This window comes from Notamacropus eugenii, chromosome 3 (genome assembly GCF_028372415.1).
Source record: "Notamacropus eugenii isolate mMacEug1 chromosome 3, mMacEug1.pri_v2, whole genome shotgun sequence".
Lineage (NCBI taxonomy): Eukaryota > Metazoa > Chordata > Mammalia > Diprotodontia > Macropodidae > Notamacropus > Notamacropus eugenii.
In genome coordinates, this window is record NC_092874.1 from 480,027,019 (window position 1) to 480,050,815 (window position 23,797).

The following is a 23,797-nucleotide window of genomic DNA, read 5'->3' on the forward strand; positions in this document are numbered from 1 at the left end:
GGACGGATAGATTTGATGATGTCTAAGATTCCTTCTAGCTCCAAATCCACTGCCCTGTGAAACCCAAAATGCTCAGAGGATTTCAAATAATCACTACCATGAGGGGGCCAGAAGATTCAGAAACACTCTTTAGCCAGCAAACTTAAACTTCTTAACAATTGTAGCTAACACATCTTCAAATTTTAATGTTTGCAAAGTCCTTTACAGACATTACCTCCCTCGACTTTCATGACCCTGTAAGGCAACCTTTATATTCTCCCTTTTGTATGGATGAGGAAATGGAGCCAGAGATGAAGTGATCAACTCAGTGGTCACACAGTTAAGAAAGTATCCAGCAAATCCAGGTGTTCTTAACTGTACTCACTTTGCCACACTGTATCTCCCTGCCAAATGGTGAGAGATGGGAGCCAAGAGTGGCAAACACTGATTTACTATACAAACTCATTTGTAAACCACTGCAGGGGAGGAAGGCAGAAGATTATAAACAACATTGTCTCATAAAAATAATGGAAACTAGGAAACATGTCTAGGAAAGCACTCAGCACAAGACCCAACTTAGCCAGATCATCCCAAGAGCCCAGATGAAATTGGCAAGAGGATTACAGTGTGAAAATGGAACGTTTGTCAACATTCCTGTAATGATCTGTTTGCATCATCAGTAATGGAGGAAACCCTACATTTGGACTCTGACAACTCATTTGGAACAGCTTTTATAAAAATGCAGAGGAGTGTCTGGACCAGACCAGTTACCCAGCAAGGAAACCACACTGACTGTATTTCAATAACCTCCATTTTAATAACTGGAATAGAGCCTGGCCCCACCCAACAGTGCAGGGAGCACTCAGTGAGACACTTCTATCAATGTATTTTGGCATCTTCTAGTTTAAGAGCACTGGCTGGAACCCTGAGAGGATAAATGCCACACCCAGGGTCACACATCCAGTCAGAAGTAGGATGTAAACATATTCTAGAGTTCTGGTAGGAATTAAAATTAACTTCACTGTTCTCAAACCTCATTTACTTCCCAATTATGACATTGGCCCCTTTCCAATCTTTTGGCATTTTTCTCATTCCGCACAGCCTTTTAGAGATCATAGAGCGCCTCAGCAATTATATCTGCATATTTCAGCCCTGGAGATGCTAATTCAGTGACTTGAAGGCATTTTCTCACTATCTCCCTCTTTTTATCTGGGGTTCCATTGCCTAATTATCATTTCTGTCCTGTCCTCTACAGGCATGTAACCTCTCAGTGCTCTACGCAACTCACTAAGGTGGTAATTTGAAGAAGAGGTTCTGAGTTGCATTGGTCTAGGAAATTACCCCTGTAGAGAGTTGGCTATCCCAATGAAACCACTGGTTTCGTCCTTATTCTGAGCCCTTACTAGAAAAAAAAGCATCCTCCTCAGTAAAGAAAATAGAAGCAACAAGACCTGAGCAGCTCTGCCTTAATGTCCCCCATCATAACTTTATTTGTGCCTTTTTGCCAGGTTTATCCTGTTTGCTGCTTCCTCCCCAGGTGCTCTAAAAGGAATCCTTTCTTCATCCAATGTCCTCCAGATCAGAGTCACAGCTATGTGTGGGAAGTCTCAGGGATGCCACACGGAAATTGACTGATATGCCCTTTACAGTATCGATGACAGCACTGACTTGATTAGGGTTCCAGATGGCTGAGATGTAAAGTATAACAGGGCTGGGGCCAGCCAGACATAAAAAAGACACAAAGGAAGGCCTTGAGTAGTTGGATGGCTCCCCTAGGGAGTATCAATGAAAGACATGAACAGGAGTGGCAAAGGATGAGAAGGTATGGAGTAGCTGAGATCTGTACCGGGGGAAAGAACATGCACATTCATGAGGTCATGGATCCATTGAAGTACTGAGACGACTGCTAGGCACAGAGCAGGGACTGAGGATCAACAGATACTACATCCAGACTATATCCAGAAGGAGCTTATGCTCTTTGGGGGAAGAACATTTGGAATCTTGAGTTTTATATCTTCAACATTTTAGCTTTGCTCCCCCTCTTATCATCCGCACATGTGATCCCAGAGGCTTCATATTAGTATTAATGGACATATATGCCCATGCTACAGAAGCAGCACCATGTGGCTCCAACTCTAGGGAATACGGCTAACATTAGTGCCAGAATGAAAAACCTGGGCAGAAAGCTGGGCAGAAACTCAGAAATCAGAGATCAAAGGGCTGTAATAAAGAAGATATGGGAAATCATTTCTTCCATTCACAGGACACTCCACCAAGCCTTCATCATCATCACCTGAGCCTCAAGTGAATCCTATGAAAGATAGTATGATTATCTCAAAACCTCAGAGGTGGGAGAGACCATCTAGTTCAACTCACCCTTGAACAAGAATTCCCTCTACTGGGATTAAAGAAATTCCCGATTTTTATGCATGTTTTACCTGTTTTGATTATACCATTACAATGCAAGTCTGGGCTTCCAGTCTTTGCCTGAAGAACACCTAGGAAACAAGCACACTGCCTCTGAGCATTCTACCTCCACCCACAGCTGGGGCCATTTCATTCTCATGGTGATTTTCACAGGATTTCAAGCTGGAAGGGATCAATCTAGATGAACTCCCCTCCTTTAAAGAGGAGGAAACTGCAATCGTGGGAAGAGATCCCTCAAAATCACATGAATGGTAAGTAGCACAGCCAGGACTTGAACTCAGGTCCTCAAGTGCCAGTCTACTCATTCCATGGCACAGCCTCCTCCCATGTTCTGGGGCCACTCAAAGAAGCTTAAGAGTTGGAAGGGGTCTTGGGGTCCATGAAGTCTAGAATTTCCTCAACAACGTACCTAGAAAGGGGACACCCTCCCCACCACTGTTTGAGGGAAATGGGATTTACTGCCTTCTGCTGCAGCCCATTCACTTCGGGATGGCAGTGTTCAACATTCCTTTCCACCCTCCCCCACCGCCCAGGGAGAGTAAACTATCAGCCAGAAAGGATGGTTTGAAGGAAAGACTGATGGGAGGCAGCTTCTGAACATGAACTAATGAAGTGACTTTTGAACAGTATTTTTTCAAGAGCTGATGGGAACTTTGAAACAGAAACGTCTAGTGGGGACATGCAGTCAGTCCATGAGTCCCCAGTTTGTGCCGAGCACTGTGCCAGGAGCTGTGAATGCAAAGAACAAAACTGTCCAAGCTCCTGAGGGCCTTGCCTTCTTCCAGGGGAGACTCCAAGGACATCTATGCATGTAGAGAATAAATACAAATATATATGACATAGTTGTAAGGAGAGCTCAGGTGGGAGGGATGGGGGGTACTATGAGGAAAGCCATTGTGGAAAAGGGGCCAGCTGAAATGCATCCTGAAGGAAGAGAGAAAGTTCATGAGGGCAATGTGAGGGAACTGTGTATTACAGTTACAGGCAGTGGTGTGTGAAAAAGACCGAGGCAGAAGATGGCAGGGTGGGTGCGACTAGAGAGAAAGCAAGTCTGGCTGGACCAAAAAGGGCAGGAGGGAAGTAACGTCTGATGAGGCTGCAAAGGAAGGCTGGGCCCAGGGCGTAGGAACAGAAACTATTCTATATTCAGTAGGAGCCTAATATAAAATGAATATCAGCTGAGTTTATATTCCATATAAATATGACATAAAATGAACACTGACAAATTTACATTCAGTAAGAAACCCCCAGAGCTCATTAAGCATTGGCACAAGGAGCGCTTCTCTGTGCTTAAAGCATTTTGTTAGCTGTGCATAGCACAGGAAAGCTTGGAGTGGAGGAGACTTGAGTCAGGGAGACCAATGAGGAAGATGCCTCAATAATGTAGGTAAGATGTTGGGAACGGAGTAGAGAAGGGGCCCTGGGATATGAATGTGGAAATAGCAAGGTCCATCAACAACTGGATGCATGGGGACGGAGATCAGGGAGAGCTCAGTCTGGAGACGTGCACCTGGGGACCCTCCAGAGAGGAATGAGGCTCAAAGGGAGTAAACGTCTTCCTGAGAGCATATCCAGAGACCAAAGTGAGACCTGGGTCTGGAGGAAATTCCACATCATGCTCCTGAGTATTCAGTTTGCCTTCCTGCCAGGGGAACTTCTGACATTCCCCCTCCATTTTTTTTTAGGTGTGAAGTCAGAGTCAAGCAGGGGTGGGGCAGGGAGGAGGGGACAGAGAAGGGAAAGTTTTCTGATTCCTGTTAAAACTGGTAATAACCTGTGAAATTTTAATAACCTGAGTTAATTAAAGGAATAGAATGGATAGGTGTGACATTTATCAGGTGGAATTATCTCCTACTCACTTATGCCTGTTTCTAAACACATAAGCTTTAATTAAAAGCTGATGGAACAGCCTTAACAACTGGGAGATGTTCCTGTTTTTATTTAAATATTTTATGTTCTCTAAAATGATTAATTCCTTAGTCATTCAGTGCTGACTGGGCAATCTTTTCCAAAGCAAAGGTTCCCTGGGACTTATTAAGTTAAAGGTCACCAAATGCACCCCTTGCCTTCCTTGGTCATTTTTCCTGCCCTGAAAACTAACTTTTGAAAACTTTGCTGCCCTAATACATCCTGTCGATTTATGTCGGAGAAGGGACCTGACCACCCAAGGGCACTGCTAACTGCTGATGCTGAAATAAAAACGCTCAGGAGGGAAGGGTTCTAAGCTCCCACCAGAGGAAAGGCCAGGGAACACTGTCCAATTACATCTAAGGCATTAAAGGAACCAGCCCAGGATTCAGGAACCTCAGGCATTCTTTCCAGTTCTGCTGCTTTTAAATCCCCTGGGTCTGAGTTTCCTCAACTTTAAAGAGAATGAGTGAGCTGACCTCTCCACTAGCCAGGTTTCTGGCTCCTTGAGTCTGACTGCTCACCACTGTCTGCTAGAGAACCCTCCTACTAGGAATTATTTAAGGAATGCCTCACTCAAAGGCTTGGCACCAAATACAGAGGGCGGCATTCAGGGGCGTGGCAGAGCAGATTTTTACTCCCCTTCTCTGCAGGAGGGAAAGGGAACAAGCATTGCCTAAGCACCTATTGAGCTTTGAGGGTCCGCCATGGTGGGCATTTAGAGTCAGGGTTAGGGCAGGGCCTTTGGGGCAGAGCTGGTGCCTCTCCAGGCTCTCACTGAGGCACGTTTGGAGACAAAGGAACAAACTGAAAAGCCAACAGAGCAGCACAGAAACGAGGCACAATGGCAAGGTCTCTGGGTCCCTCTTTTGCTGCCTTGGGGGCTGCTTCCTGCTCAGCCCAGGGAGTACTTGACCTTTGTAAACAAGGCAGCGGGGCTCAATCACAACTTTAGGGGTTAGGTCTTGGCTCCTCCATTTTCCAGGTATATGGCCACACCACCTCAATTTCCTCACCTGTAAAAAGGGATGACCCTTACACTCACTACCTCAGAAGGTTGTGACACCCTGATGAGATAATCCTGGCTCTCAATCAGGCGTGTGACATTGGGAAAATGACCTTACTCCTGTGGGGAGGGTGGTATCTGCCCAGTAACCTTCCCTGGGTGATCTGGAGAGAGGGTTTCAGGCACTGTGTAATGCTAGAGAACAAGACTGCGATTGGGTCAAACCCTGTGTGTTTGTCATGTGCTGTACAAGGGTCAGCTCTCACCATACCCCTCAAGGGTAGACAGCCAGGAGCACTGGGGTTCCACGCTTCTTGTTATATTCAACACTCACCAAGGAGTTCTACATCCCCCAAACTGGAGAAGAACACGGGTCCCTGAAGGCTGGGTTGTGAAGTACAGTGTCTGTGAGGGCCTCCCAGCTGGGGAAATCCCAAGGATGAACTGATGTGGCCTGCATGGCTGTCCTCCTAGGCCTGACCCAAATCTTGTGGAGCCACAGCTACTCTGGGAAATCCTCCCCCGGGACCTAGACCTTTGTGCTAGCGTGGTGAGAAACAGTCTAAATGAAGGCCATGCTCATTCTCTGAAGTGTAAAAGGCTGCATGTGTGTGTGTGCATGCACATGTGTGTGGGCATGTCTGTGTATGTATACATGCATGCGTGTGCATGTTGGGTGGAGGCAGGGATATGGATGGAAGTGTATGAAGCTGCCCAACTTTCAGGAAGCCTTTGCGCTATCAAACTCAGGCAGTAGGGCTCACCCCAGGCCTCTCTCTCTATGTCCTCAGAGGTCTGGGAGTTATCTCAAGGACATCTACTCACTGCTGGAGAGTTTATTAAGTGCCTTTTGTTTCCATTACTGAGTAAAGGTTGCACCAAGGGCATCCAGGATGAGACGTGTCCTTGAAACCAAACGTGTAAAGGATAAACTCTGTCCTCTCCGAAGTCCAAAGGAAAAGTTTCAACCCAGAGGCGGGAACGTGGAATTGTTGCTGTTTTTTTGGAGGGAGGAGGGGAGAGAAGACAACATACATGTACATGAATCTCAACTAAAAGCTTTTGTCACTGCGAGACAAGAGGGGGAGGGCTGGTGGGAAAAGCCGGCTACTTGGTTGTGTCCAAGATTGTGCTTCCTGGGCCCCGGTTCTTAGCAGTGCAGATGCTGCAGAACTGTCCGGCAGAACTCTGAAAGGACAATGATCCACGTGAAAATATGACAAAGAATTTATTCCCCTCCCGTGGAGCGCAGAATAACGTTCCCTGCTGTCTTGATGACGTGCTCATCTTTGAAACTGCACTTTACCAACCTGAATGTTTCTGAGGAGCGATTTACCCAAGAAAACGACTCCTTAAAAAGAAAGGAGAAACAGCTAGGCATATGCAAGTGCCTGTGTGTGCTGTGTGTGTGTGTGTATGTGTGCGTGTGTGTGCAAGTGTATGTGCAAGTGTGTGTGTGCGTGTGTGCATTGCGTGAGTGTGTGCAAGTGTGTGTGTGCGTGTGTATGTGTGTGCAGGTGTGTAAGTATGTGTGCATAAGTGTGTGTGTATGTGAACGTGAGTGTGTGCATACATGTGTGAGTATGTGTACGTGTGTGTGCAAGTGTGGTGTATGTGTGTGCCTGGACATGTGCACATGTAGGTGCACACAGGTACATGCATGTGTGACCAGTCTACATGGACGTGACTTGCACAGAAGCAGTCTGGCTGTGCTCCGGGGCAGACCCTGGAGGTGCCTCTCTGTGAGGCCTGCTGACCTATGCCCTTGCTCAGGGTGCCTGCTCCCCAGACCCTTCAGGGTTCTTGCCAGATTGTAAGTCACCTAGGAGTGGCTCATCCATATCAATGGAGGGAGTGCCCACACACATGGTATCACAGATTCAGACCAAAAACCTCTTGGATAGGTCATCCTTCGCATCAGGGAAGACAGATCCCTCACCTATGATGCGATGGTCAAATTGCTATCTTAGCAATGGAAGCGACCTTAGAGACCATCTAGTCCAAGACTCATTCTGTGAATGAGGAATCTGAATCCTCAAGAAGTTTAAGGGTTACAGGGTTCCTGGATCTCAGAGGTGAGATCTGAACCTAGGCATGGCACCCTCTCGACTAAGCCATGATGCCCCCCTCTGTCCCCTCCCCTTCTCTCCTGTATATGCATCTTCTGAAAGCTCCCCAGAGCAGAAGGGTTCCCTGAAGTCACTCTGTGGGTGCTGCCCCCAGGCTCTGAGTGGCATTCATGGTGCCATCCCTCCCATCCCGAAGTCCAGTGACAGCTTACCATGCCAGGGACAGGCAGACACTCTTTGTGAAACATGTGCCGACAGTGGAAGACAACTGCGCTGAAAGGCTTCACTGCATCTGTTTGGGACAAAACCAAATCTCAGTTTCCCCACCTTGGCTGAGGAGCCAGCTGTGGGGCCCTCAGCCTGCCTCCAACCACTGAGCCAATCCATGCACATGAAGGAAGGAAGGAAGGATGAAGGCCATAATATACTTGGATGGTTCTGTGGCCTCCCCTGGTGTCCTGTCTGGCCCCTCTCATGGCCTCAGGCAAATACTTCATCATTTGTAATCTCAGCACAGAAAAATGCACCTTTCTTTCAAGCCTGCTCCAGTCAATTCAATTCATCTAGAAACATTTATTAACCCCCTACGAAGGGCACTCCAAGGACGTGCTAAGTATTGGTTAAAAAAGAGGGGGCATAAGGGCCTTCTCTCCCAAGCCTCCTGCCTCTGGGAAGGAGACTTGGCCTGGCTACTGCTGAGCAAGCCTGATACAGGGCAGATGAGGATGGGGTGAAGGGGAGAGATCTGAGGGCAAGGAAATCTGGGAAGGCTTTCCAGAGGACTCAAGCCTTACACAGGAAGACACCAGGGTCTTCACAGGTAGACACCAGATGGGAATATGCAGGGTGGATCAGTGGGGCCCTGTGTCTGGCTGGGGTGAAAGGGACAGATGTAAAGAGGACTGAGAAGGAGCTGGAAGGGGCCTGAGCAGGGCCTCTCCTGCTGGGCCAGGGCTTCTGGGCAGCCCTGGGCTATCCTGTGAAGGAAGATGATAATGCCAGCAGGTGCCTGGTGCCACCTGAAGGTCTTGGAAGAACTCTGGCATTATCTCTTGGGGAGGGAGGAGCCAGAGGTCGGTCTCACAAAGGGTGACTTGTCCAGAGACATACAGCTCGTATCAGATGCAGGATTTGCACCCAGGACATCCTAACAGCAGCCCCAGTCCTCTAGGATGCTAAGATAGAGAAGAAATGGGGGGGAGGCAAGCCCAGGGGCTGCCCTACTCCAAGTGAGAGGAGGGGAATGCAGGGACAGAAATGAGATGTGGGGGAGCAGGACTTGGGGGGCTGAGGGATGAAGAGGAGTCATGTCAGAGAAGGGGGCTAGCCAGGGCACAGGTTCAGAAGGCAGCAGAGTTCGACATTAGGCACAGTGAATGTGGGGCAGGATTGGACCAGAATCATTCCCTGGAGCATATGGGATATCTTCTTAATGATGCTTCTTATCCCAGTAGGTCTGGGGCCCTGGGACCCTTCTCTATGCCACAGGCTGAACCATCAGTACTGAGCATTTGGATTGTGTTTCCAGGTTTCCAAAGTGCTGTGTGTGCTCACTCACCCTCCCCACAACCCTGGGATGTCAGTGCCTTTATTGTTCTCCCCGTTTCACAGATGAAAAACTGAGGTCCCCAGAGTATAAGTCACTTGTCCAGCTATTAAGTATGTGAGGCACCTTTGGACCCAGGTCTTCCTAACCCCAGGTCTGGCCGCGCCTCCTGCCTATGGGGACACACCCATGTGTCCTGAGCTGGGAGGAGCATCCTCCAATCTCTTTCCAAAGGAAGCCCTTTTCTGTTCTCCTTGAGTATCTCACCTGAAGGAAGAATGGGGGAGAGACAGGATTCGCATATGTTTTCTTCTGCAAGGAAACGGAAAGAGTTAGTATCCTTCCCTGGCTGCCCTGCTCACAGGTGGCGGTGCCCCTGCCCACAGGTGTCGCAGGCTCACCCACCATCCACAAGGATGCCTTTCATCTGTGTGCGGTGCATCTTCTTCAGGAGGGACAAAGAGTCGGCCACCAGGATCTTCTTGCAGCCTTCGCGAAGGAGAATCTAGGGGGCAAGGTGACAAACACGATCTGTTAGAAATCCAAGGAGAGAAAAGAAGAGAACACAGAGATGGTGGCTGCACGCACAGCCCGGGGTGAGATGGCCAGTGAGCCTGGTGGCCACCTTGTTCTCCTCACCCTTTGTAAGTCAGGGGCACAGTGACTCACCTGTTTTCAGTACAGTGCCTCGCTTCTGCAAATGCCACCTGTAGCTCCCTAGTATTGATCAGATCAGATCGAGCTGGTTATAGATTTTTAGGGATTCTAGGATTGTGCAGACTTGGGCTCCCCAGTATTTAGAAATAGAATTTCATTCTTCCAGCACATCTAGACAGCCTACCAAATGTCAGTCCCAGGGCCAGGCTCCTGAGGGGGAAAGGGGAGGCTCTGTGTGCCAGGAGGGTCAAACCACTGGCCCCCACTCTGTATCTCAGATCCTGGAAAAGCCAGCTCAGTACTGTGTCTAAGAGCCCTGGGATTAGCTGTGTCTTGTCTCCAGCCTCGCCTCCAGAGCTGCTGTCTAGGGGATCTGACAACGCCCTCTAAACACGCTACAGATCTTGCCTCCTTCTCAGCAGCCACTGAAGCCACAGGAAAGGAAATGCTTATAACCAAAACCACTGGCACTGACGAACGGTTCCAGACTGTAGGGAGGGGGGGAGTAGAGACCTTGAGGAAAGGGAGGCACATCTATGTCCATTGTTTCCTCTGAACCCCACAGAGCCCCAAATCAATAATGCCTTTCCCAGTATTTAGGTAATAAAGCAATCATTGCTATATCCTCTTTGGAATAGGCAACTATGTTTCTTTTGGCTGAAGACCTCGAAAGCAGAATCTGACAGAGAAGACACCCAGAATAATAGTCTTGACTGGCTTCTAACGTTGTGTGAAGGAAGAGACATAACTTCTCTACTGTGTGACAAATTCTGAAGGTCTTTGTTCCTCAGGCCTCTATAGAATCTACTGAGAAAAGGATTTTTCTAAAAATGGAAGTATGAATCCATCCAAAGAAATACAGGGGGGATATGGAGAAGAGGAAAAAAAGTCACAAAAAGAGGTAAGAACGTAAGAGAAGAATGTGAATGGGAACAGATTTAGTGAAGACTTCTCAGGAATATGGAGTCTTCTCCCTGGAGTGGAAGAGACCTTGGGCCCCGGTTTCCATTCCTCCAGTCAGGTGATTTCCATATAAGGTTAGGGATTGCATTAGGATCAATGATTGGATATGACTCGCTAACTCCTCAATACCTAATTTGCATATGTGCACGCAGTCTGCAGCCCTCACCCAGGTCCACCTGATTTGCATAAGTTCTCAATGCCCAATTTGCATGAGTCATCAATGCTTCATTTGCATATATTTTCAATACCTAATATGCATATAATGAGGTGCATTTTCACCAGCTTTGTAACGTCCAGGGGCGGGAAATTTGAACTGGGTTTCAAAAGGGACTGGTTAAATTTCACACCTAGAATGTAAGACCGTGTCTCAGCCAATGAGAATAATGGTCAGCTGTGGGAGGGGGATTTCCGAGTCAGGGTCGATATAAATTACCATTCTGCTTCTGTAAGGCACTTCCCTGCTCCAGCTTTACTGGTGAAGGGACCACCCGAATAAAGGAGATTTGACGCCTCTTAGAAGTCAATGTGAGTAGGGGGGGTTCGGGCTCCCCCCACACACAAATGTAATAATATTAACTTTGGAGAAGTTCTTGAATATTTCTTCACAAATATATTAGTGTGAGGTGTGAACATGAAGAACTAAAGGAAGTATAAATGTCTGGTCTGGATGGGAGGCACGTGGCAGTTGGCTTAGTGTGGAAGGAGGATCAGGTCTGTTCAGTTTGGTCCAGCGCTGTGGCTTAATGAAAGGCCCGATAGTCTAACCTGTCCAAGAGGGCAAAGGGATGACTTGGAAGGTAGGGGGCTCCCCATCCCTGGAGGGCCCAAGGGGAACTCAGGGAGAGTTGGGATTAGACAATATCTGAGGTTGTTTCTAAATCTGAAATTGTGATTCCCAACACAAGAACACAAAAGCAGGTCGGTCTCCCTGGTATAAAATTTCACAAGGAGCTGGTGCCTAATCTTGAATGGGGTAATCAGGCCATTAACCATACAATGGTGACTGTACAAAGGCTTTTGTAGAAGCTGGAGCTTGAAAAAACTCAGCTCATTTGAGTGTGAGGCGAATGAGATGAACTGATAATTGGTTCGTGAGAAAAAATATCCAAGGGGAAAATCTGAATGAATTTAAAGGAAACAGAAGAAATCAGAATGAGCACGTAAGTGAGCTCAGATAAATAGAAAATTCAAGATTTCTCAATTTGAAGGATGAAATAGGAAAAAAAAATTGTGCCCAGAGACAGTATCATCTGTTCAGTGGGACCTCACCTTTCTAAAGAGATCATGCAGTGCACCTCTTTGAAAAACGTGCAGCGATCACAACTCTGTTACCGGGTAAAGGAACTGTATTCAGAAACAAGCACCCACGGGAATGAGAAGTAATGGACAGAACAAACAGAGCTTCTTTCACGCTTTCTTAATGTAATCAAAACCTCAGGAACCACATCATGAAAACACAGACAAATTTCACCCTTCATTCAGAAGGTATCAGGCAGGTTTAGGAGATAATCTGGTAAACAGCAGCAGAAAATACCTGCTTAGGGCGTGTGGCCAAATAACCATCTGAAGAAAATCAAAGGAAGCACAATTTCCAGAAAGAGAGCATGGAACGATCACAAGTCAATGTCACAGTATTCAGGCATCATGGTAGGTGTCATGACAACAGCCGACCCAAAGAACAATCAGGATGTGGATGATTTCAAAGAGAAAATTACTGCAGAAAAGGAGTGGTTTGCATAACAGACAAAAAGGGAGGAAGCAGCATGGGCTCATCCACCATCTTTTCTTACTGAATCCCATACCTTCTTTTGACTGCCTCTGCTTTACCAGCTCATCTTAAACAATGCAACCTGTTCTCACAAACCTGGGTTAGCTCTCCCTCTCCCCAGTCGCCTCCCACTCAAACTGGGGTCATCTAGAAGCTCAGTGCCTGGGAGCTCTGCCATCTTCTGCATCATCTGAAAATGCTGGACCTTGGGTGGCCTCCCCCCACACCTCTGATGTGCGGTCACTTGGACAAAGCCTGGGCTGAGTGGGAGAAGTAGGAAGAATTTACCTTAATTTCAATGAGAAGTTTCATCCTGTCTTGTTTGACATTGTCATCAATAAACCAGGGAAATAATGTTCATGTGACCATTAGCTTGGGTGTGATACCCCAAGAGCTCTTACTGTGGTCTTTGTCCAAGTGACAGCGAGTGCATCAGTGGGATGGAGGATGACTTGATGCTAGGGGAGGCTCAACAGATGCATTCTCTCCTACTGCAAGATCTCAGCAGGTGCCATTTCCAGAGCCTTCATGGGCTCATAGAGAGGGTTTTGACTCAAGAGTCAGAGGGGACCAGAGCCCACGCAGGTGATGTGACTGATGGTCCACAGTCCAAACAACCTCACTGGGTTCTTACAAGGACCTGGAAGGATCCTCTATGTTACACATCCATTTATCCCCCCTGAGGGCCCCCCTTTCTAAGGTGCCCATCCAGAGGTCATTTTCATTCATGCTCCCATCAGGCTTTGGTTTCACAAAGCATACAAGCGTTATTAAAAGAAGAGATAAAAGAAGTGAATTAATTTGAACAAAGTCATGTTGCAGATCAATGACCAACAGGATTCATCCCATGCCAAGGTCAGGGCACACTCTTCTGCCACAGGGGTTGTGAAAGATGTATTTAATACACCTCAATAAATGTAATCCAAAAACTGTTCCTCTGGCTCCAAAATCCCCTCTGAAAAGTGATGGGTGATGGAGTTCCCTGCTCTTCCCTTTCCTGTCCCTTCTCCAAAACTGCCCATTTCTACTGAGGTCATCTCCTGGTCATCCTGGGATCCTCCCTCTCCTTTACATTATCATAGCCAATCCACTGCCAAGACTTGGGATTCTATGTCCACAACATCCCTCACATCCATCCCCTTCTCTCTACTCCCTAGTCATGACTCTGGAGAGGTCAGGGCCTTTTCACTTCTTGCCTGGACTACCTGAATTGCCTCCTTATTGGTCCCCCTACTCCAGTCTGCCCTCTCTAGGTCATTCCTCACCGAGTTTCCAAAATAATATTCCTGAAGCACAAGCCTAACCATACCACTCACCTGCTCCAGCTCTGCTTAGGATAAGTCAAAGTCCTGAGGAGAGGATTCTGGGAAGATGGGAAGGTGACCTAGAAGAGCAGATCAGAAAACTCCAAGCTCTCAAGACTTTCCTCCACAAGAGATAAAACATTACCTCAGGGCAAACACAGAAAATAAGAGTAGGGGCAAAACAGGGGTCCTTCTGGGACAAGTGGAGAAGATCTGAAGAAAAATCCCAGAACAAGGCTTAGTCCCTGTGAAGAGTAAACATCTCCAGGCTAGGGTCAGCTTAAACAGCAAGCAGCAAGCCCTGGGGTGGCTGGATTGAGGTGCTGCCTGCACCCCAGCCACAGGAACTTTTACCCCCAGGACAGTGAAGGGTGTTGGGCTTCTGAGCTGGGAAGGTTGAAAGTCTGCTGACAAGGAATGCCAGACCCAGTTGTGTTTTGGAGACTCTGAGGGGTGGACAAGGAACCAATGCCCACCAGGTGAGTGCAGAAGCAGCGGGGCAGGGATGCTGCTGGCTGTGGGCACTAGGTTTAGGTTCTAGGAAAGAGGGGAGAACTGAAGAAGGATCTGGGGCCAGAGGTACCATCCCCCATACCCCAGGACTAGGGGTGATGACAGAAATCAAGCTATTACAAAAAAAAAAAAAACGCGGAGGCAAAGGAGAAAGAATCCAACCACTGAGAGTTATTACAGGAATAGAGAAAGACTGAGGAAAAAACTAAAGAAAAAAAAGAACAATCCAAGAAAAACAAGATTATGAAAAGAAAGTCAACCAATGAGAAAAGGAGATCCAGAATCTTAAGGGAGAAAATGATTCCTTGGAAACCAAAACTGGGGAACTGGGCAAGGGGAAGACAGTGAAGTTATGAGAGATCAAGAAATAATAAAACAAAATACAAAGAATGAAAAGTAGAAGAGGATGTGAAACAATTCATAAGAAAAACAACTGATCTAGAGAATAGATCAAGAAAAGAAATATAAGAACCTAGCAGCAGTGACACTAAAAGATTGTGGGTCTTGGAACACTACATACTGAAGAGTAAAAAACTGGGGTTCCAGATGAAAATATCATACTCAGCAAAGCTAAGCATAATTCTGAATGAAAAAATAAATGTAAGACTTTCAGAACTTTGTTAACAAAAAAAAACAAACACCTGAACTTAATAGAAGATTTGACATACAAGAACCAAGAGAAATATATGGTAAAGACTAATTACAAGGGACCCAGTAAGGACAGATTGTTTACCTTTTATATACATGTAAGATGTATGCCTAAGATTGTCATTAGTAACTGGGCAGTTCGTAAGAAAGCCTGAGCTACCTGAGCATGATATGGCTTCCAAAGGTAAAGCCGTTCAAATGTCTGTGGCTGAAGACCCTTTTTGTCTCATTCAATGCACTGTCCCCTGCATCCTGTGGGCGCCTTCCTAAGCCAGTCCTCCCTGGCTAGCCTCTCCCATCAGCCAGGTGACCCTGAGAAACTCTTTATCTACTCAGAAAAGGGCCTTCCAAGTAGCAGATATCTGCTTGCAGTACACACTACAAGGTCTCCCTGAAGGACTTCAGACATTTCTGACACCATAAAATCAGGCATCCCTTCCAAGGGCAAACTCTCCTCAGTGGAATCAAGACAGAACCTTCTCTCCATGAACTGGGTTCTCTTTCTCTGCCAACAGTCCAGATCTCTCTCCACAGACTGCACATAGAAAGGCCCCATGCTAAGTTAACGCCCCCGTGCACAAACAGCACCATTGAGGAGGATATCTCTTTTCCTTTGTAACAAGACCCCCAATGGAACAAGTGACCCCCCAGACCTCTGCCTGCTCTGGCCACTGGCACATCTGCCTGCTCAGCACTGCCAGGGCACTTGGGGATTTCCAGGCACTTGCCCCTTCCAGACTAGGTAACTCAGGGCTCTAGATGTGATTAACCTTCTGTGCTATATGAAATGACAATGGGATGGATTCAGAAAACCTCAGGAAGATGTCTATGAACTGAAGAACAAGGAGAACATTGTACACAGTAATAGCAACATTGTAACAATAATTAACTGTGAAAGACTTGGCCACTCTGATCAAGACAATGATCCAAGACAGTTCCAAAGGACTCATGATGAAAAACGCTGCCCACCTCCAGAGAGAAAACTGATGAACTCTGAGTGCAGGGTGAAGCAGACTTTTTTACTTTCTTTATTTTTCTTGTGTGTGTGCGCATTATTCTGCAACATGGTTGATATGTAAATGTTCTGCCTGACTTTCATGTATAACTGGTATCATGCTGCTTGTCTTCTCAAGAGGTAGGGAAGAAGCAGGAGGGAGGGAGGGAATTTGGAGGTCAAAATCTTTAAAAATGAATGTTAAATTAAAAAAGATGCTACTGGGAAACAGTTAATGAAACAAAAAAAATTAAATAAAAGAAATCGATGTGTAATTCATTATCTTCTGAATTTCTTTCATGGAAGAGAGGGGGCAAGAACAGATGGGAACAAGTATTTCCACACAGCACATACCCTGTGCTGGGCACACAGCACACACCCTGTGGTGGGCCCTGGGCTATGCCCTTTACAAATGCTATTTCATTTGCTTCACATAACAACCCTGCAAAGCAGGGACTGATATTATCCCATTTTATCACTGAGGAAACTGAGGCAGGCAGACTCCAGGCCCAGCACTCTATGTGCTGTGGCCTGTAGAGGCTGGGCTTCCCTTCTGGTGGTATATTTAAAATAGTCACTTATAATTTGCTATACGGAATTTCTCTTCCTTCCCATTGCTGACAAAACTATCAATCTATATTTGTTTTAATGTAGGAGTATTTCATAAAAAATTAATCTGTAAACCATTTCTACACAACAGAGTCCGTGACTTCGGGCCTAGGAGATCTATTAATAGAGCATGATTTATGGCAACCCAGGGGAGTCCACGGTTCAGGACCAGACTCAAGTCCACTTGACCTTCCTGAGTGCTCTCCATGGTCAGCATCTCCTTGACCATCTACATTGGGAAACTCAAGCTTGACTGGAAGAGGATGGATGGAGAAGAACCAGATTCCAGGCAGGGCAGAAATATGAGGTCCAGGGTGCAGACAAAAGGGGAGAACATCATACAGGGGAAGACTGGCCTGAGTGCAGGGTTCTGCTACAACAAAGGCCGGTCGACAGAGGACTGGAAGGCCACACTAAAGAGTCTGGACTCCTCTTCCTCCTTTATGAATCTGGAACATTCTGCACAGCTGGCCACACCCACTCTCTGGCAGAGACAAGATTCCCAGGGGAATGCTTCCATTCTGCTCCCTCCCTGCCACCTTCACTGGCTTCTCTTCTTCTTCTTGCTCTGTCCTTGGGACTACAAAGGGCAAGGACCCTAGGGAGCCTCACAACTCTCACTGGCATTGACCTCTTCTCTCATAATTCTACTTTTCACAGTTGTAAGGTTTTTCTGTTTCTGAGAAAGAAACTCTTGTTATATTGGGGACATGCCTTCCCTGAGGAAGAAGGAAGATAGGAATAGGGAACAGAGGAAAAAACGTTTGTTTTTACTTTTCTTTGAAGTCACTATAGGAATACAAATGAATGGCTAACAAAATACTACAGAGTAGATAATTTATAATCACCACGTTGATAACTGAGTGGGGAGGATGAATGGTCACAAAATCTGAATTAAGGAGAATTCTCCAATCTTGCTCCTGACATTGAGTCAAAATTAATGGAGGCAAATCATTAAAGTGTCAGATATTCTTCTGTAAAGGGGGAGCCGGAGTATGTTTCTTACTCCAAGGCCTGTCCAATGATCAAAGAAAACAAACTTGAAATGAAAAGTGGGGCAGAAATCGTTCTCAGGTGCTGACTATGGAGACTGAGCAGTCTCCAAGGGGCTAATGTGGTGAAGGAAATATCGAGCGCTCTGCCCACTACAAACATCACTGAATGTAATTCCTATGACTTTGGATGTGGGCATCCCACGAGTCCACTAGCATCTGGACAAGGCCCTTGGTGAACTGGGCAGATGCCCAATGGGGCGTCACAGAGTCCTTGACCACTGAACTGATGATTTGTTAGGGTCATAATTAAGCATGAAAAGAGATCTATTCTGAATCCCAGAGAAGGGAGTGACTTTCCCAAGCTCATGCTGGCAGAATCAGAATTAGGCCAGGAAGTATTCAACTCCTTCCTAGGTCATCAAAGAGTTTCTGTCCTTTGGAAAGAAAAAATCACCCAGTGATCAAGCACTGACCTGTGCCTCATCAGGGATGCTGAACCTCAGGCCACAGACTATTGATAGTCCATCCTTAACCCTGCATGGGAGTCTGGTGCCTGGGCCCACATTCCCAGTCTTCACTGAAAGCTCAGAAGCTAAGTTCAGAAGCTCTTCTGGCTGATGGTGCTTGGGGGCTCACAGTCCTCTCCATGCCATGAGGAGTCAGGAAGAGACCGCTAAGTGAGCCAGAGCTGGCACTCTGATGTAAGGCGAAGGGGCCCGTGGCTCTGGCACCACCCTAATGGACAAGGGCATTTCAGCAGATAAGTGGTGGCCACTTACTTGAAGATTATAGTCCTGCAGGATTTTCACCAGGGAGTCTCTCAAGTTGGGAATCTCCATTCCTTCCTTAATTCGGTGAATGAGAAGAATCGGGTCAACATGGGTGCCAATGTTGTTTAACAAGCCAGTGATGAATGCTGTTGGAATAAGACCCGAACAAATTAATGCACATTCACTATTCACGTTCCCCACGAAACTCTGATTGAACAATAGCTGCTGGGGAAACAAACCTAGGAGAATAGTCAGGTGAGGGGGAAGTAGAGAAGCCTGCTGGGCAGACATCAGAAAACAAAGCAAACAAAGCAGGGAGGTCTGAAGGAGGAGCTCCCAGGGGAGGGGTCTTGGAGAAGGAGGGGAGGGAAGGAGTAGGGGTACAGTACCTACTACGTGCCAGGCATTGTGTTGGTGCTGTCCAAAGAGCACCTCGTCTGATCCTCATAATGACCTAGAGAGGTAAGTGCTGAAGGAGGAACCTCATTAGGAGGTGTGAGCATGAGTGTGTGTCTGTGAGGCTGAGTGTGTGTATGAGTGTGTGTAAGTGTGTGTGTGAGTGTCTAAGTGCACATGTGAGTATAAGTGTGGTTTATGTTAGTGTGCTACGTGAGTAGGTGTATGAATGTGAGCCTGCAAGTGTGCACGATTATGAGAGCGTACAGATGTGTCTAAGCACACATGTGAGTGTGTGCATGTATGTATGAGTTCATGCATGAGTGTTTGTGTAAGGTGGCATGTGAGTGTGTACATACATGTGAGTCTGAGTGTGCCTGTGTTCATGTAAGTGTGCATGTGTGTATGAATGTATATGAGTGTGTACATGTGAGGGTATGTGCATATGAGAGTGGGCCTGTGGCTGATGGGTCAGGAATAAGGGATAAAGAGTGTGAAAGAATTAAGAAATTGCGGAAGGAAGGAGACTGGGAGGGTGAGGCAGTCTAGTCTGGCCTGAGTGTTGAGCCCATGAAAGGCAGCAGAATGAGCCACGGTCCTAGGGCCATGTCTGCAGGAGACCTTCAGTGACCTTGAGGCTTTCATCAGGGGCTCAGGCATGATCAGACATGTTGGCAGCTGCCAACGTGGTAACTTGTGGAAGCTGCTCTCAAGGCTGTTGTGCCAGGCATAGGGGAAGCTTGTGGAATCCAAGGAGATGGTGGTGTGTGTGTTTGTCCTTCGAAGCTGAAGAAGACCATGCCATCAGACAAATGATGACATGACTTGCACTTGACTTTGTTTTGAGTGAGGGAGGGCTGTACAGGTCACCAGCTTCACTTCTCCTCCAGGGCCATCTGAATTCAGTGACTAGATGATGACTGGAGATGACCCAGGATGAGGCAAGTGGGGTTAAGTGACTTGCCCAAGGTCACACAGCTAGTGAGTGTCAAGTGTCTGAGGTAAGATTTGAACTCACATCCTCCTGACTCTTACACTGGTGCTGTATCCACTGCACCACCTAACTGCCCCTTAGAAGCCTCTAAGTACAATACAAGTGTAATAGATTTGCTCCAAATCTTTTTCTATGTGGTCTTGTTTCACAAGCAAAGAACAAACATTTTGATGATTAATCAGGGTGGGGAACCTGCCTTCATGCCACATACAGCCCTTGAGGTCTTTGAGTGTGGCCAGGAATGAGTCCTCCTTCCTCACTGGGGCTCCTTCTGCTTGCTGAGATTCTTCTGACATGGACTCACTGGTCTCCCTGTAATCCCTATCACTGGTTTCAGTTGTGCCTTCTGGAGCCACGAAGAGCATGTCCAACCCTTTATCTGTGCACCAGACCTTCCATTCTCTGAAGGATTATAGCGCAGACACCTGGCTTCTCATCTCCGGGCTAACCATCTCTAGCTCCTCTAGGAAATTCTCACAGAGCACAAATGAGAGGCCCGTTACGTTCCTGTTCCTTCTTCACTGAAGAGTCTTCAGTTTATCAACATCCCCATGAAAACAGGGCCCAGACCCACCGCACCATTGGTGCACCAGACGTATTCACCAGGACTAGATGGCCAGCAGCAGGACGCTGAAATGCTTCAGAAACACGAAAGGAAGACGGTGATGGAAAAGCGGCTGTATCTGCAGTGACCTTGGACAGGGGGGTTTTCAGTGAGGATGGAAGCTAGGGACTGATGGGCTGAAGAACCAGAGACCCATGCCTTTTTCTAGAGACTGTCCATGAGGCAAACAAGAGGCTGGATGAGAACCGGAGGAGGATTTCCTTTGGGATTCGGAGGCCCTGGGCAGTCCCTAGCTTGTGGTGTCTCTGTTTCTTTGTCTTCTCCTCCTTCTCAAGCTTCCACGAGTGACTGTTGTGTACGTTCTTAGTAGAATCTCAGCTCCCAAGGGTAATAAGTGCCCATGCACTGCCTGATAAACATTTGTTGAATTTGTGTAACAAAGAGGTTGGGAGAGGAAATGACTGATGCAAGTTCCAGAAAAGACTAAAGGGTCAGGATGAAGACATGGGTAGAGAAGGGGCTAGCCTGGGTAAGAGGATGGTGTCCTCTATCTCTTACTCTAGGACTGGAGGGAAGGATGGAAGAGGGGAGAGGGCACAGTGAGGCAATGAGGTGCAGGAGAGAAGACATGAGAGAATTCGAACTGAATGCATTCAATATTCCCAGGAATAGATAAGTCAAGGTCACCTACTGAGAGAAAAATCTGGGATTGACCACTGAAGAGACTGTGACTCGGTATCCTGAGGCAGGAGTGAGGGCTCAGCTGAAGCTGGACAGCATCCAGTCTGACTGGACCCAGACAACATGGCCTTTGGGACTTCTTCCAGGAGTATTCAATAGGACTTTGAGTAGGAACGGGGAGAGTAGATGGTGGGAACTCATGCAAGGCTGGACATGAGCAACAAAGGGAAAGGGGAAGATCAGAGAACAAGTGACTCCAGGGGAGAGGCAAGTGCATTGTTTACATGATGATCATTAGGGCCCAGATTGTGAAGGGAGCAAAGGGAAACTGAGGCAGGGACAAGGTGGCTGCACTGGGCCCAAGGAGAAGGAAGCAAAGGGCAGTCTCAGGAGGCAGAGAGCGAGTGGGAGGTGGAAGGAAGCCAGAGACTGCGAGCAGTCTGAGGCCATGAAGGTCAAGCAGCTAAGTGATAGTGAAGGCTGAAGGGGACCCCCATCCATAGTGGCTGAGATCAAGTAAAGACAGACAGGAAACAACTCAGGAAGCCCAAACTCATTCTACGAGGTTAGCTTTGAAACCTATCCAAGTGTCTAACTTACTAAGGACGGCCATTCCCTAGGTCATGAGAGAAAACCCCAAACCTGCCAGGCACCAATATTTGGTCACAGAGACTGACTTAAATCAGATGCCAGAATCAACATGGGTCAAAGGAGATTTTTTTCACTGGAAAAATAAAGAATTATTCCCATGGGCTATAGCTCTGATGCCTCTTTTTAAAGTCTGACTTAGGTCAGACTTGAGGTCAGTAACAGAACTATCCAACCAACACCAGCCTGTTGGTCAGGAGGGCCAACATGGCGACAGGACATGGGCAGGAGCAAATTTCTCATTTCAGAATGCTGGAAACTCCAACTCCCAAATATGGACCAGTTTATGGAGCAAATGTCTATCCACACAAACAGCCTAGGAGGCAACTCAGGGTAATATGTTTTAAAAAAGAAATGCTGCTTCTGGGAGTCCTTAACACACACACTCACCTCCCCACCCACCCCCTACCCCCCAACCCCCCCAGCTCACGCGGCTTGTCGATGGAGTACAGAATCAGGTCCTCCCACAGCTCGGCATCATCATGCTCCTTGGCGAAGTCGATGGCCTTGTCAACGTCATGCAGCTCCTCCATGATCATCTTCAGGGCACGTCGGCTGTTCCCCATTCTGCCTGGGGGGCAGGAAGGTGACTAGGTGACACTTGGTACATCTTAGTGACTGGGAGAGTGAAAAGGGAGGGGCCTTCAACTCATAGGACGTTTATCTAATTCAGAGACCATATGAACGACCTACAGACGCCCCTGCCAAACTGGCATGCTCTGTCAGTACCATCTCTTCCTCTTAGGGTTGTGCTACATCTACTCTAGCACAGCCAAGTCTGTGCTAAGCCCCAGTGACTTCTGGGAAATCTCTTTCAAAGAGACAAACTCCCAAAACAAAGAGTTTAGTTTAAGCTCACCTTGGTTTACTCTCAGAGGGAATCTGATGGGTCACAGCATTCTACTGAGGAGGAAAGGTGACCCCACGAGGTGAGGGGCTTGGCCAAGGTCACATATGAGCAGCAGTGGCAGCAGAACAGGAACTAAGAGGTGTGGGCACCATGACTGACTCAAGGGCTCTCCTGGCCCTTTATTTTGGGTACGGTCCTAGAACCAGGGCCCCCTGAGGCCAGCTTCCTCAGTCTAAAGGTGAAGAACCCTATGGCCCAGAGACAAGAAGCCACCTGTCCAAGGCTTCAGAGGGACTCAGTGAGAGAACCAGAGTTAGAACCCAGAATCCATTCTAAAGTATGTTCCATGTTTTCTGTTAAAAGGGTCTCAATTTCTCTGCCCAAGTGGGTAGGCGCAAGATGGAGTTCCCAAACAACGAGAGACACTTTCATCTCCAGAAAAAGCTGGGTGCCTCCTTACCCACCCATCTAGTCCTTTCATGAAATAGGCTTGCTGAAGACATTTGGAAAATCTTTTTGGCTCATGAATTGGAAGCTTTCATTGAGTAAGCTACCAGTGAAAAATGTTTCTAAGGGTTACCAACAGATGAATTAGTTAATTTTTAAATGAAAATTAATGGTGCGGAACGGGGAAAGGAACGGAAAAAAGCATAAACCATATGGACATCAGATGGCATAATGGAGAAAGTCCTGGGTCTGGTGTCAGAGGTCCTGAGTTCAAATCATGGCTCTGGCACTTAGCATCTTTGTGATTTTGGACAAGTTAGTAACTTGTCTGGGAACTCACTTTCCTCATCTGTAAAAATAACCCATAAGGTCCCTTCACACTCTGGATGTATGTACCTGTGTTTTCTCTAGACCTTAGTTCCTCTATCTGTAAAACAGGGAGATTGGCCTAGCTGGTCTCTAAGACCCTTTCTGTCTCTGAAATTCTGTGATAAAAAAATCCAAGTTCAATGAAAGATATACTTTGGAATCAAATGACCCTAGCTGAGACTGTATTTTTGAAAACTGATGACTTTGGTGCCACAAAAGTAAACCCACGCATGTCCATGTGCTCCAAAGAATCCAAGGACCACAGCTTGCAGGCCATGTCCTCTGACCCCCATTTTACAGAGGGGGAAATGAAGGCCCAGAGAAGATAAGCTAGTAGCACAAGAGCTCACAGGTCAGGATGGGAACCCAGCTCCTCTGCCCCCAAATCCTACATTCTACATCAAACATGACACCAGAAGACATTTTTGTGAAGCATTGGTCCTCCTGAAATTCTGGGTATGGCTTTGCTTGTTATTCTGTCTTAATTTGGTTTTCAAGAGGATTGTTTGACCCTTTCCATGAAGCTGTAACGTGTTTTGGCTCCAGGCAGGTGCTCACATCAAATAGCCAGGAAGGGCTTGAGGGTGGGAGAGGGACATGATAGTGTTCCTCTGACTGATGGGGGCAGGTCTAGTGAGTTTGGAACATGATTAGAAGGTGGCCATGCACATGGGCTGGTCCCAGGATCCCT

General features: G+C 47.1%; 1 protein-coding gene across 3 annotated transcripts in view; it reads right to left on the reverse strand.

Annotated features, from left to right (window-relative positions):
- Positions 1-6,141: 6,141 nt before the first annotated feature.
- Positions 6,142-23,797, reverse strand: part of VPS41 (VPS41 subunit of HOPS complex) — a 184,930-nt gene continuing 167,274 nt past the window's right edge. For all 3 annotated transcript variants that reach the window (XM_072599093.1, XM_072599092.1, XM_072599094.1), the window contains 6 exons: positions 21,871-22,011; positions 18,166-18,302; positions 9,341-9,440; positions 9,203-9,247; positions 7,602-7,681; positions 6,142-6,508 (listed from right to left, as the gene is read on the reverse strand). In XM_072599093.1, coding sequence (XP_072455194.1) covers positions 6,428-6,508; positions 7,602-7,681; positions 9,203-9,247; positions 9,341-9,440; positions 18,166-18,302; positions 21,871-22,011 — 584 coding nt within the window. In that variant the 3' untranslated portion in view covers positions 6,142-6,427. The remainder of the gene's footprint in view (positions 6,509-7,601; positions 7,682-9,202; positions 9,248-9,340; positions 9,441-18,165; positions 18,303-21,870; positions 22,012-23,797) is intronic.